Genomic DNA, 19,244 nt, shown 5'->3' with positions numbered 1-19,244 from the left:
GGTATAGATAAAATGCCATATGCACAACTTGTGGCCATTCATTAGCATTAGGCTACCATTAGCATCATCCAACCATACCTAATGTAAGATCAAGCAGGGATCACTTTTTACCAGGAAACTCTTAACACTGTCAAGCAGGCTTGTGATGCTTTTCGATCTGTTTTCGAGTTGTGTGCTTACTCGGGTACGACCACTGCCAATGTCTAATAAGACTTGAGACAGAGAGAAGGAGATGAGCACAATTTGTTTCACTTGGTCAGCATCTATGCCACTCCCTAATCACCCATAGTGCACCAGAACTTTGGATCACCGGCTACCAATAAAATCCTTTACCGCTTGGTTTAAAGGGACAGTTTGGATTTAAAAAAATTTTTTTTAGTCCATCCCTATTTTATACTCACCGCTCACGTAGTACATAGGTAGGTTTAATTATCAGTCATCCATTCTTTTCTTCATACCGGACAGCGCTCCGGCTCGCCATCTAGAGTTCAATCCAGGGACTCGGGAGCAAATGCACAATCCTCGTTCAGTGCAAAAATCCCTCCAAGGTTCAGCCAAAGCTAACATGATGCTTCAGCAGCCTATCGCAGTGAATTCGAGAGGTAATTTTGAAACTACAGTCGGTCACGGTCAGCTCCATCGCTGCGAGAATAAGGACCTCTTCTAGACTATTACCAGCAGGAGTCCCTTTGCCACGGCACAGCAAAGCAAACACTAAGAGAAAATTTAGCAACAAAAGCGATTGAAAATGTTTAGTGACCTCTCAGATTTGCTATGATAGACTGATGTAGCATATTGTTACCTTTGGCTTAACAGTGGAGATTTTTTGTTGTACAGAACGAGGGTTGTGGCTCTGTCCCCAATTAATTGCACTGAACGCCGCACGGCAAGACGGAGCTGCATGTCCAGTATTACATGGATGGATGACTGTGAAAAGGAAGCCGACCTGTGCACTACTAAGCAGCGAGTATAAAAAAAAAAGGGTAAACTAGAAAAAATAAAAGCCATTCCTTTAATGTAGTTAAAACTACATCTAGGCCAATACCATAAAACAAACGAAGGAAACATGAGTCCACATTTGAACCCATCCAATGCAGAAAACAAAGACTGCAGATAAATTGTCCCATCATGAAAATACAAGACTGGAGAAAAAAAAAAATGGAGCCGACCGAAAGACTCTTGCAAGAAAGGAAATACCATGGCATAATGGCTGAGATTCCTTTGTTCTTCCATTTGCATATTATTCATAGTATACTATATTGATTTATGCGAACAGACCCAGAGCTGTTCTTACTGTGCTGAACTAATGAAGAGAACTCTGTCTCTGTTAGATGCACTGAGTATTAACATAGAAGCCTACCTCCAGACAAATAAAACAAGCGTGGCAATTAAGTAGTTCTGTATGAAACTGCTATCAGAATATATAACATTGCAAGTGTTTCCACTGTATGAGGATAAGTCATCCATTCCATGGATTATGGTATCTGAAAGCACACATAGGCCAACAGATTGAGATCTCCAGTAGTGATCATAAGAGATAAAATGGTGCATTGCAAAACAAACTTGAACTTGATAAGAAGAGACAGCATATGACGTCTTGAATGAATACAGGGCCACTCTTCCTCTATTCTTTGCGTTTGCCAAATACGAACACGTAAGTAAGCAAAGAATTCTAATGTACTCCTAACATAGCACCTTCTTTCGTTAACAATTTAACCTGGCTGACCACAAAACATTTGACATTTAGTCCATAATCCATACAATCAGCAAGGAATATTTCAATTAAGTATCAAGGCTTTGTGTAGAAAGGATGCTCTTCCCAGGGTTTGGCAATGAAAAACATACAAACGGATTTTTAAATGGTGAACACATCTGTTCCTGGTAGGTTCTTGGCTATGAGGTAGAACCTGGCAGAGTTTCAGTAAAGTTAAAAGACTGTCTGTTATGAGTATGTAGTTACATTATGAGGTATTGAACGGATATGTCACACGAAGCTTTGCACTGGCAGAAATCATTCCTTGTGAGTAAGTGACCTCCTATGGTCACATGTGCAAAAACAGGTCAGGTAAAAAGGTGATATGACAAGCATCTTATCAGAGCTTTCACATTATCAATTATTGCAACATGCCTATATAACTCTGTAAATATGTTTTTAAAAACATGGAAAGATTAAAGAGAGAAACAGGGGGCCTTGATTACTGGGACCTCCTTAAAAAAACAAGTTGTTACTCCCTTTGCTTTGAAAGAACCAAAATCCTAAGAAGCACCCATTAGCTCTTTGCATTCAATAATTGACTTTCACAAAACTGACAGAGCCTTGATGAGAATCACGTTCAATGTTGAGGGAGCATAATCAAAAATGAAACATACTTTAGCCTCCAATTGAAACAAATGTTTCATAAAGCTTCCTTAACCTGAAGCACGGCTTAAAAATCACATCTGGATGCTTGAGCCTCCTCTGGGCTACATTTTGAACTCTCCTCCATGTCATTGGATGGGGCCTCCTCTGCATACTGTGCCTCAAAGGCCATTCCCTCGGAAGCATCCTCTGAGTCCTTCTGACCCGAGCTCCCCTCCGTCCTCTCTGGAGAGTCTATGTGATTGTTGCCCTCTGATGCCCCCATGTGCTTCTTCCTCAGGTGCTGGTTGAGGGTGCCCTGGAAGGGGAAGCATTTCCCACAGATCTGGCAGTGGAAGGGCTTGTTGTCCGTGTGGCCTCTGATGTGGTACTCCAGCTGGTCCTTCCTTGTGTACTTCTTGCCACAGAATTTGCAAACAAAGGGTGTGATTCCCATGTGCAGGCGCATGTGGCGGTCCAGGCTGCCTTTCTGATTGAAGGTCTTTCCACAGTAGATGCAAATGAGTCTCTCATTGTATGGGTACCACTGGCCCCGCAGACTCCGCTCTCTCACATCATTCTCCAAACCTGTGGGTCCCAACTGTGGCTCACTGTCATCAGCGCTGGGCTTAATGTGACTCAATACCCCTGCTGGCATGGCCATGGGACGCTTTGCTCTAGCTCGCCCTCCTCTGATACCACTTAACATAGAGCGGGAGGGACTGGAGCTGCTGAGGCTGACAAAGCAAGGGGAGGACAGCCCTGAGTAAGAGTACCCTGCGGGCTGGATGACAGTACCGTACGAACCCACACTGACAGCCAGCACCTGTTCTCCATCTACCATCTCGGTATGGTAGCCATCATCGCCAGCGGAAGAGCTGTCTGAATAAGTGGGCCTGTCGTTCTTCTCAATCTTCACATGCACATCTGTCACCTGCCCATCCTTGCCAATCAGTTCTACTTGCTCCATTTCACCCTCCATGGGGGCATCCTGCTCTGACACACTATCACTACTGCCGCGGTCTGACTGGCCTTCCTCGTGCTGCTGCCGTGCCCTGCCCAAACCTTTCCCTGACAGCTCAGAACGGGCCTCCACGTTCACTGCCTGACTCTGCCGGGAGTAGTAGGAGGGGGAGATCTGGGTAGGGTTTACAAAAAGGTTGCTGTCATTGACCCCATTGTGGCTGGCCTGGGAGCCTTCCTTCTCCGGGCTCCCAATTCCGATTGGGAGGCTGATCTTTGAGTGAATGCTCTCCAGGATTTGAGTGCACTTGTCAATGATGGCTTGCATCTGCAAGAAGCTGGCTGCAGTGAGGAAGCTGATGACATCCTTTAGCTGCAGAGACATGTGGCCTGTATAACAGAAGGCCAGAAGCTGCTCAAACACCTCAGGGCTTTTGATAACTGAAATGGAGAGGCCACTCATGGTGCTTAGGGCTGAGTGATCGCGGAAATAGGGTGAACTGGCCGCCAGCACAGCCTTGTGAGCACGAAATGGCTGGCCCTGGATGTGAACAATGATGTCACACAGCTTCCCCTGCAGCCGCAACTCATTGAGCTGGCTCAGAACGGTGTTGCTGAACTCCGGCACGTCAAACTCTATGTAGCTGCTGCCTTCGTCCATGTCTTGGATATGTTTCTCCAGTTTGTTGACAGCCTGGTGGGACAAAAAGGGAAACATCAGGCTACAGATTAAGAACCTCAAGAGTTTACTTATAGGCAGGTTACAAACGTTCACTCCAAAATGCTTTTTACTGCATTATAATGTTTACTGAATGAAATAAAGGGAACAGTTATCTGGGCAACCATTTTTTTCTCATTGTAATATTATCTTTTACACAGTTGGCTAAAAGATTTAACTGGGCCATAAACTTAAGTTACACAATGCAATTTTCACACAACTTTTGTTACAGCAACAGGTTACTTATGATGCCATGTTGTGTAACTTCACTGTTACAAGAAACAAATTTGATGCAATTTTAATCGCACTTGGATGACAAATCACATGTGTAATCCTGTTTGTTATGGTACATTCTGTTAGCTAGCAAGCAGAACTTACTTTTGATATGAAAGACAAGACCAATGCAAACAACTACATGGCAAATGTTTAACGCAAGCTAGCTAACAGGTTATATTGTTGAATGGCTAGAAGCCGTTTGACACTGCAGTGCTAAATAAACAAATCCTCTAGCCAACTGTGATGTATTAACCTTGACAAAATTCAACGTGCAGAGTCTGACTACTGTTCATAAATTTACTTGAGCTATAACTGGCAAGCTAAACGGAGGATTGGACAAGACAAACTAAAAAAAACACGACTAGCAAAAAGTCATCTGACCCCCGTACAAAGTTTTTTTTTTTGAAAGTGAATGGAGTGTGTTGATGAACATGTCATCATTATTTATGTTCTGTGTGTGGTTATTGCACAAAACCTAATTCAGCCAGAAACAAAAATAAAGAGACACCAACGACCACTTGCAAATGGTCCGGTGCCATCCAATTAACACTATAGTGTATGCCATCAAACATATCCAGCAAATGGCAAAAATCGACAATGCAAGAACGCAAGTAGGGCTGATTAATTACAGGCCTCTAACCGCTTCCACGACTTGAACAAATAAGAGCAACAGAGGAAGCTCATTTGAGCCGCTGCCCTCTGCTACCCATTTTATCAGACATTTATGCGTGTGGTTATGATAAGAACTCTTCAAATACAAGGTAGTCTCACACAGATAGCTTGACCTATCCACACACACTACGTTTTAGTGCTGTTCCAGTGCATGAGAAATGTTCTGGGGTTGTTTGTATTTCCTATCGATCAGAATTGTCCAAGGCAGGCCTAAACTGCACTACACTCACCAGTGCCCTTGCAAAACAAGTGTGAGGGGGTAATGTTATAATGGAACATTTTGCACATGGCAGGAGGTGAGCCCAGGTGTATGGGTCAATTACCTAAAAAGAAAAATAGATCCAAAACAACTGACGATGTGTCAGTTTTTTTATAGTAAAAAAAAAACAATAAAAAACAAAACAACAAAAAGAAAAAAAAAGCGTATATATTCGGACCGTCCCAAATACCCCCGTTTCAAGCTTTGGATTATGAATGAAGTCACAGCAGTCATTTAGTATTTCAAAGTTGACTAAAAAAAAAAACAGAGTGAGAATACCATTGTATATTCTTTACACTTTTTGTTAAACAATAAATGTGGCAACAGTTTGGAAACAGAATAGCCTTACATGAGAAGGGGGGTACAATTTTGGCAGCCATAAATCTTGCCAAAATCTTACTCCTCCCTTCTCATTCTGTTCCTGTTGCCATTTGAGTCCAGTACTGTAAAGAATGCACCAGAGATCAGGATGCGTTGCCACATTAAAATTTAAGGTAAATGGATGTCTCAACTGTGTGCACTCACAAATGAAACTAGAACCTCTTCAAAAGACAGCCTATTTATGATTAGTATATCGTCATGCTAACAATCCTACAGATGACATCAAAATGAGCAAAGTCCTTCTGATAACGGTCTACTTCAATGAAAATTAGAATAGCAGAGAACTGAAATTAATAAAATGAAACTATTGTGGGGCGTCCGGGCGGTGTAGCGGTCTATTCTGTTGCCTACCAACACAGGGGTCGCTGGTTCAAATCCCCATGTTACCTCCAACTTGGTAGGGTGTCCCTACAGACACAATTGGCTGTGTCTGCGGGTGGGAAGCCGGATGTGATTATGTGTCCTGGTCGCTGCACTAGCGCTTCCTCTGGTCGGTCAGGGGCGCCTGTTCGGGAGGGGGGGGGGACTGGGGGGAATAGCGTGATCCTCCCACGCGCTACGCCCCCCTGGCGAAACTCCTCATTGTCAGGTTCAAAGAAGCGGCTGGCGACTCCACATGTATCAGAGGAGGCATGTGGTAGTCTGCAGCCCCTCCCGGATCGGCAGAGGGGGTGGAACAGCAACCGGGACGGGTCAGAAGAGTGGGGTGATTGGCCGGGTGCAACTGGGGAATGGGAGGGGAAAAAAAAAAAACAACTATTGCAGCCTACACAATGGCAGAGATTCTTAACACATGTTCACGCGAAGGGGAATCCTGATGGGGAGTCAAATTTGGCACGACAGTTGCATACAAGTCATCCACTTTCCTAACTCATAATTCCACCAAGTGGACAAGGATAACGGGCTATGCTTCAGGATAGTTACTCAAGATGCTGTATATGAAAACTGACATGGCCGTGCACATGGGGGGGGGGGGGGTGGAACAAAAACAAACAACCCGAATACTAAAGTTGTGTCCGAATTCCAACCTGCCGAACAAGTAACCAAATATTCAGATTTTTGGGGCCAGCCGCAATAGACGTAATTTGATAATCAGCAGTCAAGACTTGGACACTTTACCTCTAGAGAAACTGTTAAAAGGACAGTCGATTTGTTAATGTTAACGGTCGGCCAAAATGTCCTATTTAAAAAAAAAAAAATTCAAAACATACTCTTGAGTATCTTTTAAAGAGCCCACTGACTGAACCAAGCAGGCCTTACTGCACAATCCAAACCCTCGCTCAAGTTTTCCATAATGACAGTGTAGCTTGCTAGCTCGAGTACTGGTCGTTGTTGTTGCTCATAGAAACAGGGACTTTTAAAAACAGCAACACATGAGAGCGAAGGGAAGTCGGCAATAGTCTGCACCAATGGGGATCTTATTCCAGTGCTCCAATCCAGTGAGTCAGACTGAGTAGAAGCCAAAGCAGTTTCTATTCACATGACGTAATTACATCAAGTATGTTTTATTATGTTCACATCAGAATTCTTTCATTTCACAAAGGTTTCTAAAATATGAAATCCTAGAACATGGAGGGAGTGGTGATTCAATGGGTCCACTATAAAGGGAGAGATCCCAGAATATGTCATGACATCAGTCCAACACACATGTCAGACGCCAGAGCAGTGTTGAATTTTCATGATACCATGTATGCACATCTTTAACATTACCAAATAGCTGTTACACCGAGGGCCAATTCGAATCATGTGGCTTTTGTTCCAAACCTATACTGTAGGGTTCTAACACAATCTGCACATCAAAACCATGCAACACAAATAGCCAGATGTACCACAATGTAACAGCAACCAGCCATGAACAAAAGTAGGATACCATTTACAAGCAAATCCATGCATATTCAGACACCAATAAAAATAAAAAGGGTCAACAGTCACAAGTGACTTTTTGGCAATCAAATCATTCGCAGTGAATTTCAGATGTTGCTCATTCACTTGGACAGAAGCAGTTAGTGCACATATGCATGTTTTGGTATCAAAAGGTTAATCACCTGTCCTCATAGAAAAATGAACCAATTAAATGATTCGGAGGGACGGAAATGGAACAATTTTTTTTCTTTTATGAGATAGAACATCCATCCATCCATTATCTGAACCGCTTATCCTGCTCACAGGGTCGCGGGGATCCTGGAGCCTATTCCAGCAGTCATTGGGCAGCAGGCGGGGAGATGCCTTGGACAGGCCGCCAGGCCATCACAGGGCCGACACACACACCCACACACACTCTCATACCTAGGGACAATTTAGTACGGCCGATTCACCTGACCTACATGTCTTTGGATTGTGGGAGGAAACCCACGCAGACACGGGGAGAACATGCAAACTCCACACAGAGGATGACCCGGGACGACTCCCAAGGTTGGACTACCCCGGGGCTCGAACCCAGGACCTTCTTGCTGTGAGGCGACGGTGCTAACCACTGCGCCACCGTGCCGCCCGAGATGTAACATACCATACAAAAATTAACCTTGCCCGGCTCAGGAGGCATGAGATCCCCACAAATATGTGGCGGAAAACAGGTGGTTCAAAACTTGGAGGTGATGCAACATACTAGCCTAGGTGGGGTTTTAAAATAAGAGAATGTGTCTATTTAATTTCCTTATGAGGCTAATTTAGCGATTTATTGTGAAAATAATTCATCCCATCCATCCATTATCCAAACCGCTTATCCTACTCAGGGTCACGGGGATGCTGGAGCGTATCCCAGCAGTCGCTGGGAGGCAGGCGAGGAGACACCCTAGACAGGCCGCCAGGCTGTCATAGGGCGTGAAAATAATTTGCCCCACAAAATTTTGAAATTTGATCAGTATGATCAGTAGGGGGTGCTACTGCGCCCCCAGCACCCCCTACTTACTATGTCAGAAGATCCTTTTGGCATTTAGTTTAAAAGCAAGTTTATGCAAGTAGCCTTCTCAATCTTCGGAGACAAAAACAACATAACGAAAGAAAGGAATACTCAAACATGACTTGAGTTAGGCTTCACACAGCTAAGTTCTGCAAATAGCGGTTTTGACCAAATTCACTAATCCATTTGCAATTTCACACGAGTTGTAAAAGGCTAAATTCACTGAGTCCACTCCAAAAATGTGGATTTGAAATGGGTAATTTCACAGTAACTTGCCAAAGGAAAGCTTGTGAGGGATAACGACGGCATTATCCAAGAATTGAGCTGGTATACAAAACGTCTGATAGTCCCTGCCCCTTTGTATTATCTAAACTCAACTGTTCACAAGATCAAAACAGTACTAAAAAGCTATGCGCTACACCTCAACAAAACTACTGATGCCCAAAATCTGCAATAGGTAAATCGGGAAATAAATGTGGATATTATCTTGGGACTAGTTTAAAAATCAAAAGTCGTGCCTTATTGCTAACAGCCAGACTAACCAGTTCTGTAAGAGAGTCATCACAGATGAAGAGATTAACGTTTCCTGTATTTTCGCACTTGATTTAACGGTAGCTACAGTGTGTGGTTCGATATTTTCAAGACTGTCTTTTTGTGTTGTTCTTGCCTCCTGAAATTGAGATTTCGCTGACAAATCCAATGCTCTCTGCTAAAAAAAAAAAGACATTTGCTCTGACAATCGTATTTTTTAAACCCATAAAAGAGGAAGAAAGTTGATGCTTGTAGCTAAATTTGAATTGGTTGTCAGGTAAGAAATAAACAGGAAAAATAGTGTGCTGCAAGAGCCTATTGGCATGGGACTTCTAATGACAAAGAAAATAAGCTTATGTTTTGTATGTTAAGTTTCAAGGGCCATCCACACCGAAAATGATAACAATGACGATGATGGTTCTAACTCAAGTGGATGGCGGAGTCCACACCACGACTATCATGATTCTACGCAGTGTACGTAGAACATTGTACGAAGAAGGGTTCGGTATTCGGCATGCGGTAGGAGCCTTCTGTCAGGCCCCAGATGACTGCAGAGTTGTGTAAAGATTTTGAATTACTGTAGAGAAGAAGGCCTTATCATCATATGACCACTACAGGCTACATTTAGCAGAGAGAGGACAATCTTGTTCCGCTTGGCAAGAAAGTGTGCAGCTATCTATGCATAGCCTCGTATTAAGCCTGGTACACACTAGACGACTTGGACAAGATGTCTAGTCAGAAAGCATGTCACACTTAAGGACTGCAATTTGTTGGTCTTTCTGGTCTAGCGGGTGTCACATTTGACTGCTGGGGGTTGACATCTTACCGGACTCCCTGAGAACATTTTCACCATGAATCCATGCCTCATAATGCACCGCCAAAAATGCCACGAGGTAGCCTATTTCAGGTAGCCAATCAATGTGTAGCACACCGGAATAACAAAGGAATACTGTGCAAATGTGTAAAATAAAAACAACAATGTAGCGCAAGCAAGTACTTGCAAGTTGAGGCATCTTGTCATTTATGTCAACCAAAAAAAGAAGAGGATCCATGTATAGTCTACCTGTTTAGAGCCTTTTTTTTTCAACCGGCATTGCTTTTCAGTATGCAACGTTTGCTGCAAAAGCAAAGGACTTCCAACTTCAACTGGGTATTTCACTTGCATCGGAGAGCTGATTGGCTGTTGACTTTCACGGACACTAGTGCCTGCCTCTGAAACCCGCCAGAAAAGCGCTAAAATTGAGTCGCTTGGGGTGTCAAACTACTCAACTGACTGTCTGCAGCTGAGAACGTCCTAAAAACTTGTATGATTGTGCAAATGAAGGCTAGGACTGAAAGTTTTTGAGAAAGTCACCTAGTGTGATCCTGGCTTTAAACCAAGTTTTTTTTTTTTACACAGCTTTCTTCAAGGCTACTCTAATACAACTGCCTATTACTAAATCAGTAATAAGGAGGCCAATAATGTTCTGAATGAGGTACCCACTGCCTCTTTTTTTTTTTAAATGAGCATTTTGGGGTAATACTAGTTAATCTCATGAGGCTATCGCACTGATGAGACAGTCACTTGAAAGTATTCACCAAGAAAGTCAAATTAAAATATATTAAAACAGGATTTTTTTTTTTATTCCTAGAGGTAATTCTCTTCAGTGTTAAAATTTAATAGGCTAAAATATGGATGCCTTTAGAATTATATTAAAAATTAAAACCTGAAAATTGCTAAATTGATGTGTTCACTCCCTTCATATTAACACTTAAAATGGAGAAGATATAGCCCATTTTCACGAGATATTGTACTACATTAACAAGGTCTACCTATGTTGATTAGGAATTCACTTGTGTTCAACTGCATGCTTACACAATCAATATCACCATCTTTACAAGGCCTCGCAACTAAAAGAACAAAACGGATCAGTCCAGCTGTCGTGAAGATCGATGGAGACCCATGGAACTTCGAGATGAAGTTGTTGGGACAAAAAATGCTGGAGAAAGTTATAAAAAGATTGGCAAAGCTAGGAACCCTCCTATGAACACTGTAAATTCTTCTGTAACAGAGTGGAAAAAATATGGCACAACCCCAGATGCAGTCAAGACCAGGCCATCCTACCAAATTCAGCAACTGGATAAAAAGAGCAACTGCGAAGGAAGTGACCAAGACACAGGCTACAATACTCACAGATTTGCAGACCACGTTAGCTGAAATGAGAGGAACTGTCTGGGAATCAACGCTCAAGAGTTGCAGAGCCCATTGAATGAAATGGAAGAAACTGTCCAAAGACCAACAATCTCCCCAGTACTTCACAAAATCGGCCTCTTTGGGAAAGAGGCTAGAAGGAAGCCACTTCTGAAAAAGACCAACATGAAGTCATGCGTGGAGTTTATTGATGGCCACGTGACAAAATCTAAGAATTCTGTGGTCTAATGAGACTAAAGTGGAGTTCTTTGGCCTTAAAGCAAAGCTCAAGCCAACACCCAGGTAACAACCATCTGCACAGTCAAGCAGTGGATGCAGCATCATGCTATGGCTACGATTTTCAGCAGGAAAGACTAGAAAGCTTGTTGTTGCCATCAAGGGCAAGATGGATGGAGCCAAATGCAGGCAAATCCTTGAGGAGAACCTGTTTTAGCCAGCAAAGAGATCTGCGTTTAGGGCGAAGATTCATGTTCCAACAGGAAAATGATCAAACGCACACGGCAATAACTACAAAGGAATGGCTTTAAAATAAGAAGGTTAATATTAACGAATGGGCCAGCCAAAGCCCAGTTTTAAAGCTCATTAAAAATCTGTGTCAAATTTTAAAAATGACTGTCCACCAACACACCGCATAATTTGGCGGAGATGGAAAAAGGCTGTAGTGAGGCATAGGCAGAAAATGCAGAACTCTTAACTGCAGTGTGAAAACGGATATAACCCAACAAACTTAACAATTCCTGCTAAAAGACCTCTTTACAAATTACCAATTCTAGGGGAGTGAATACTTTTACACATGAGAAATACAAGTCTATTAAAGCAAACAGATGTTCTTGAATAAAGAACATGTTTCGCCTCGTGAATGTGTTAAATGTGTTGTGTTAGTGAAGTTACAGTGGCGAACGTTGCAGCCAAAATAGCCTCACGCCACTGTTCCGACTCATCTACAACAACGCACCGATTTAGGCTCCTTAACAAGTATGAACTATAACACCGTTAAGGTTAGGCCCCAACCCACCACATGAGAACAAGTTAAACTACATCAGTTAAACACCAAGACAGGGCGATCCGGTTCTCTTGCAGGGGCACTGGTGAGATATAAGCCTGTCCCTGTAGAGGCAAACACTGGCATGTTACAAAACCCAGTCTGTGTCAGTTCTCCAGCTTAACCCTCCTCTCCCCCCACTCCATCTGCCCCTCTCCCATCTCTCCTACTGCACCTCCTTCTCCCCGCTTGCCTCTCGTTGGCAATTCAGCATGATCTTTTGCGCTTTGAGTCTCTGTCAGCACTCTGAGAATGTAAACACTTTCTCCAATTGCCAAGGCTTGCCAAGACACCTGTCCAACAAACCATATGTCCTCATTCTGGCACAAGGGAGAGGAGAAGAAGTAGCAAAACAGATGGAATTGGAAAGGGATGCTTTCTTTTTTTTTTTTCACTCTGCCATTACCAGTCCTAAAATGTAGCAAGTATGAATATGCACACTAAACGTATCAGTAATGCCTCCCAACATCATGCATACTGAATTGAGCCAAGTTGAATGGCAGCCAAAAAGTGCTAGCTCAGTGGTTGAGATGCACACTTTGGCTGAAGGTCACATGCACAGCTCATGTGGGAAACCTCAAATGCTTGAACTCCGCTCAAAAACAAAGTCTGACGACTGAGTTCCTGGCTCAGTAATGAGCCTATAAGGCTGAGTTCTTGTTCTTAGTTGTCATTACTGTCATCGCTAACTTTCACCAGCTGAATTTGGGGATTGTGAACAATATCCAATAATCACAAAGTAAGCAAAACTCTTGATGGATAGACATCACTATGAGCAGTTTGCCCATAAATTCATAAGTTGGGTATGTCACTTCAGGAAGAAAAAAAAAAAGAAAAAAAAAAGATATTGCAAGAAACATAAAAGTCAGCAAGCAAACAATGAATGCTTTCTCCAACATCAGCAGCCTTTCACATATTTTCAAAAACAGCTTATGGGGCAGACCACACTAAAATTGCTTAACAAGCAAAGGACACAGGAGCGATATGAAAGAGATGGTAAAAGACACGGTAAAAATAGCCTATACTTCGGTGCGTTATAAATAAGGTATACTGTGTGGGACCTCTTTTGGTTTGAAAGTGATTGGCATTATTAAAATGGCATAGGTTGTGAGGGGAAAACAATTCATAGGGTAGCTCCAACCTATAGGGCCAGTCTCACATTTGTGTTGTTGAAGGATAATTTTGTTCTTTTACAACCTGGGTCTTATTGTCACAGTTTTTGCGGTCATATCAGTTACGATATCATTTTACTCACCGGCTTCATTTTGAAGATTGTGGACAAGGGGCCACAAGTTGGACACAGCTTTACAACAGCGTCTTGATCCTTAAACCTGTCATTTCAGAGACAAAAAACCCTAGTGACTTAGTAAGACTGTGTATAAGAACTTCCATTATCTGTGACTTCTCAAGTGTGCTGGCCGAGTCGTTTATCTACTACTACCTACAGTAAGTATAGGTTGGCCATTCTTGCAAGCTAAACCAGGAGGTGGCTCCGCAATGAGCTGGACCATTGTTGACAATGTTGGACATTTCAGGTAACAACTTTTGACTTCCCACTTTTGTTGTCACTTCCAAAAAGTGGGTTTAGCTGGTGAGTTAAACATCATAACTGATATGCACAATGGTGGTAACTACGAAAACAGGAATGAGGTTGGAAATTGTTTTTAATTATCCTTTAAGCACAGAGTTGTTATAATTAGGGACAACAAAAAACCCCCAAAACAAAACACCACTCGTCCATTTCAGCTCGAGTTCGTGGCGGTCTTGTGTGGAAATGGTTTACCGCTGCAGCACCAAACTCATGGTTATTCATAGCTTATTGTAACAACAGGGAAAGTCTAGAACATCTTAAAAAGACAAAAATCCAAATAATCTGAACCATAAATCAAAACTGATCCCTCAGTGAAGTATGGTTCTTCTGGCCAGTTTTACCCCTGTGACCACAAAAAGTTTCGTAATATTAAACTTTGACAATGTCACTATCAAGTGTTGCGAATTGTTTAATTATTCAGAGCAGTTCCTACATGTAGACGCAGTAAGTAAAATATCCCGAGTAACAGCTGTGAGACTAAATCTTTAGATCATTATATGCTATAAGAGCATCGCAAGCTGATGTCCTGCACTGTCATCAGCAGTGTTTCTAAACCGAGTCTTTAAATAGAGAAAATAAGTCTATTGCATCTTTATAATCGGTCAGTACCAATGCATCTTGGTCATGAAACTGCTAAATTAGTATTGCGGATGATGATCAATACTAATGTAACGGTTTCCAAACCAAGCGCCTTATTCGGTGAAGCTCTGATCTGCAGAACAAATGCTGAATTGGATCAGGTGGTTCGCCGACTATAATTCAAACTTATCATTGTCTCAACGTGCTGTTAAAAACGAACAATCTTGCATCTTAAGGGATATTCAATTCTTCTCAATCCACAAGTATTTAAATGGCTACCACAAAGACGTTGCACATTAATTGTTCTGCAGAACAAAACAAGAAGGGAGGGGGTGCGTACTCCGGACTAAAAAGAAAAAGAGAATAGTTGTCATGGCTTGAGAAAAAGATATTTTTCTTCCAGCTATTTTGACAACTTTTGTTTTTTTTTGTTTGTTTACATATCAGCTCTATGTCGTAATAACCGCTACAGATAAAAATATCCCCATGTTTTGAGACACCAGGGTTTGCCAGAGAAAGAGAACCCCCTTTTCAGCAACCTCCACCCATACAGATCTTGAACCAAATACAGTATTATTCAAATCTATCCCCATACATGTTAACCGATATCCTACATACCAATGGGGGGGGGGGGACCTGACTAAAACCCTGTTCCGCTGGGCATTTGTTGGTACACTCCACCTTGTCTATCAACACCATGGGCAGGTCGAGCTTATCCTGAAGAGAATCACGACCATAAAAACGCAGGGTTTAACGGGTGCAAAGCCATAATGCCTACTCATGCAAAAGGCATAATTGGTTTGGCTTCCGTCTGTTCTCTCGTGCCTTATGGTGAAAATATTTAACCTGGCTCTAAACGTGCTTCCCCGAGAAAGCGGCGAGCAGTTTGTAGACGTGGAGCATTTTCCTTTTAAAACACAAGTCAGAATTTGAAATTGCAAGGTAGAGAAGGTGTCCCTGAAATGTTGATGGCTCCAAAAAAAAAAAAAAAAAAAAGAGGGACTGGGTGATCCTGAATGTACTCAGGTGCACTGATTAACCTCGCGTGGCGCTGCACTTTGTCCTTTCCTGCCATCCTATCAATTATGCTTACTTCGTGCACAAGAACACGAATCATTACCGACAACGATCTTTACCACCGGTAGCCCAGCACAGCGTGGGGCTCCGCGACCGACTCCCTTAGATAATCAATTTGCGCACATACAGTTCTGACCATCTGACAGACTGGATCCAGTGCGGGCCTACACTTCCACCCCACCCCAAACACAGCGGACGGCCGAGCTCACCGAGTCTCGGATACGGTTCAGTTGTCCATTAAAAGCCCCTTTTTATACACCGTCGTCCCCGTCACGGTCCGGCTGCTCGGTTAGAGACGGGGACCGTGCGGGGCTACGAGGTGTTTTGACCATACTGGAACCAGCCGCCAATGTTCCCCACTAGCAACAATGTATCCCGACTAGCAACAATGTATCTCGACTAGCAACAATGTATCCCGACTAAAAGTTCACCGCGCGCGCTCTTCCGACTTCGCAACTGACCGCAACACGCTTGCGTGTGTTCTCCCGACAGCGCGCCGCGTTGACCGGATCGGACATTTTAAAGGGAACTTTTCCCAAAGTGGAACCGGGCCGTCACACCGAACCAAGCCTAGCGCTGACGCGTGAGCGCCGACTAGCACGCTACCACTGACCTAGCGCCGAGCGAGCGCCCCGGAAAAATGGCTGAACTTTCGGACCGACTTCTTGCCGCCGTCCGCCCGGGTTCGTTGACGCTCCGCCCGGTCCGATCTTAACTGACACCGCTTCGCTGGACTTTTCGTTGGGGTGGGGGGGGGGCGAAACTTTGTATTTCGAGGGCGGGCGTCACCCACAAGGCAGCTGTCATACGGGGCGTCGGGCGAGCTAACGACAGCCGAGCAGCCATTCCGCGTTACCCAGCTAGCTAGCTAGCCAGCTAGCGGTAGCTGGCTACGGCCAAAGTAGCGGCGGCGGCCAAAGTAGCGGCGGCGGCTAACGCTAGCTGGCTAGCTAGCTAGCCGAGCGGGGTGCTAACGACAAGCTAGCCGGCTAGCGTGCGGCCGCGAGCGGTTTCAAACCCCGTTTATTTACAACAGGTGCAAAACCCCGCGGACGCGATAAACACATTACGCTTATCGGTCGGGGGCTATAAAAAAAACAACAACCCCCCCCCCACGTGTAGTGAACTCACCGTCTTGCGGATCAAACGTCGCCCATTCCCCCCAGTAGTTCGCGTACACTACAGCCGGGCCTCCCCCCCCAACTCCAATCCAGATGTGTCAGACAGTTGCTGCTGCTGCAAAAAAAAAAAAAAAAATTTTCCCCCTCTCTCATCAACAGGAAGTGTTCTTTTGGGTCTTTGCGTTCATTCTATGTTTTGCAGCAGCGGCGGCTCCTCCCCGTGCCGCTGTCAGTGTTCCCTACAAAGACATTATGTTCTTGCGTGACGTGGTGGAGGACTGACGAACGCCATGCAAGAATGCACAGGACAATTTAGCCCCCCCCCCCCCCCCCCCCCAGCCAGCCGATCTCTCGCAAATAACGCGGCTATACTTCTTTGCTTATCTGGGCTTCTCGCGCGGGTCCACGTGTCAGCGTCCATGTCGTTTCACACTTCATTTGACAGTCGAACTGGTCGCAAGTTGTTGCGAACCGAGGTGACAAACACTCACTAATGAGCAGATTTTGTTTTTCTTCCTTGCAATGCAGGGTTATGTTATCTGACGCGCTACTCACACACACACACGCACACACACACACACACGCACACACACACACACACACACACACACACACACACACACACACACACACACACACACATATACACACACACACACACACACATATACACACTGGAAGCTGTGGAGCCTCAGCGAGTTCAGTCCAAAACCTAAAGCGTTTTATCTCACAGAATGTTGCGTGAGTTGGGTCACAATAAAATGGATGGGGGCACAATTGGACTCACCAAATTAATTAAAAAAACGTCTGATAAATATAACGGAGCTCATTTCTGTTAATTGGTTACCTTGTTTTTCTTCCGCATGGCAGTATTTTAACCGGGTCGCAGCGCTGCAACAGTACTAGATTCCTGTTCTACCGAGCCCAGCACACATTCGTGCAGTTCTTCATGTATGCCACAAGGGGGCACCAGAGACTAGACTGACAATAAAACAGGAGTCTCGCGACGAAATCCTGGACTCTGCTAATGAACAATGAACAGTTCTTACAAAAGATTGTTAGGGTTGCAATATTCAAATCAGCCAATCGGGTGGCATCATGGGGTAATTGAAAAAAAACACTTTAAATACCAAACTTAGTAATTATTTACAATAATGTCAAAGTAGACGACGGTAAAGTCGCTGGCCGTGTCAAATTCCTTGTAGTGGCGTTGTGTTTGGGTTCTTAATCATAATGCAAAATATAGCCTCAAAGCCAAAGATACAGATTCTGAATTTCCAGTATAGAAAAAGTTCTACTTGTGAGTTGCTTTGGAGACAATAACACATTTGTTATACGCAAGTCACTGGGCCAGCTCTAGATAATAAACTCACCGAAGCAATATTATGGTAAAATGTGAAACGTTCAATCAGTAGCTTAAGAAAATGGGATAAACATTTAGCGTTGTGCGTCTTCAGTCAGTAAATGCAGATATTTAATACACCCTTTCTTCGTGTAGGGGGTTGAATAAAAATTTGTCCTGCTGAAAACATTTTGCAGTTGCTCAACTACAAGTCGTCGCTAGGAACCGGACTCTGTACCACGGCGAAGGTTTACATAGGATCTTATGGGTGACTCAACGTACTTGTCTTTGCGTGTAGTGAATAAGCATTTTAGGCACCACATTTGCCTGTTTTTCCGTCCCAGAACCCCTTGCCTGTTGGCCTAGTGCTGAGAGCGTTCGTTATCTGCGGTACTAACAGCGGAGGAGAATCAATGTGTGCTGTGTGCGTTTCTGTTTTTTCCCCTGTGGCGCGTGAGTGACAGCTTGGCAGCCCAGGTGAATATCTGACCTAATCTGGGTGCAGGTGGGTGATCGACATAAAGAAGAATCGCTTTGTCATTGCACGTGCTTCTTGTTAAACAAGTCACTCCTCTATGCTGAGCAGTAATTCGCCTTCTCGGCGAGGCCGACGCGCAACTGAAGGTGCAGCCAAGGCGCGGTGATTAGAGATGGTTTGGTTGACCTGCAGGAATGATCATGGTATTGATAACATTTCAAACAGACTCATAATCAAAGGGTTTCCTGTTGGGGTTGTAATCTTTCCTGAAATGGGGGCTTTGTTAGCTCAGTGTCATTTGCCTGACCAAGAATTATTTGGCAGTAAGTTGACGGTGCTGCCTCTGAGTGGTGCAGGGCAAGGGATCATATAGGGGCTCCCGGTGGTGTGGCCGGGGGGCCTCCGCTGCGCTGCTGCTTTCTAATCCTAGATGACATGGCAAAATCCCCGAACAGCCAGCCCCTGTATGCGACTGTATAAGAGCAGAGATCAGATGATTTGTTTAAGGGCCAGATATCGTGTATCAGACCGAAGGGACGGGGCGCCCCACGGTTCTTGCTAAGGCTGAGACCGGAGGGTATTTAGATATCACGGATGGACGTTTTTTGTCGTGTTGTGTCGGAGGAAACTTTATATGACGTTGGCGACGTATTGTCATCGGACGTGATTGACCGATACGATTCTGAATCAGTAGATTTTATTATTTTGGGTCCTTCTTATTAACTGAAGTCACCACCGAGAAATCGGTTTTTGACAATGCGCAGGCTCATTTTACAAAACAGGTCG

The 19,244-nt window shown here is 44.0% G+C and overlaps 1 protein-coding gene across 2 annotated transcripts; it reads right to left on the bottom strand.

Moving 5' to 3' along the window:
- Nucleotides 1-1,135: 1,135 nt before the first annotated feature.
- Nucleotides 1,136-16,716, bottom strand: zbtb34 (zinc finger and BTB domain containing 34). Of its 2 annotated transcripts, XM_056291218.1 has the most exons (3): nucleotides 16,649-16,716; nucleotides 13,526-13,601; nucleotides 1,136-3,995 (listed from the first exon to the last, which is right to left on the bottom strand). In XM_056291218.1, the coding sequence occupies exons 2-3, from the start codon at nucleotides 13,532-13,534 to the stop codon at nucleotides 2,427-2,429; spliced, it is 1,578 nt and encodes a 525-aa protein (XP_056147193.1). In that variant the 5' UTR covers nucleotides 13,535-13,601; nucleotides 16,649-16,716; the 3' UTR covers nucleotides 1,136-2,426. The 2 variants fall into 2 exon arrangements, with proteins under 2 accessions (XP_056147193.1, XP_056147200.1); XM_056291225.1 differs by lacking the exon at nucleotides 13,526-13,601 and having other exon boundaries at nucleotides 16,649-16,715.
- Between the last annotated feature and the right edge of the window lie 2,528 nt (nucleotides 16,717-19,244).

This window comes from Lampris incognitus, chromosome 1 (assembly GCF_029633865.1).
Source record: "Lampris incognitus isolate fLamInc1 chromosome 1, fLamInc1.hap2, whole genome shotgun sequence".
Classification (NCBI taxonomy): domain Eukaryota; kingdom Metazoa; phylum Chordata; class Actinopteri; order Lampriformes; family Lampridae; genus Lampris; species Lampris incognitus.
This window is presented reverse-complemented; position numbering and strand designations above follow the sequence as displayed.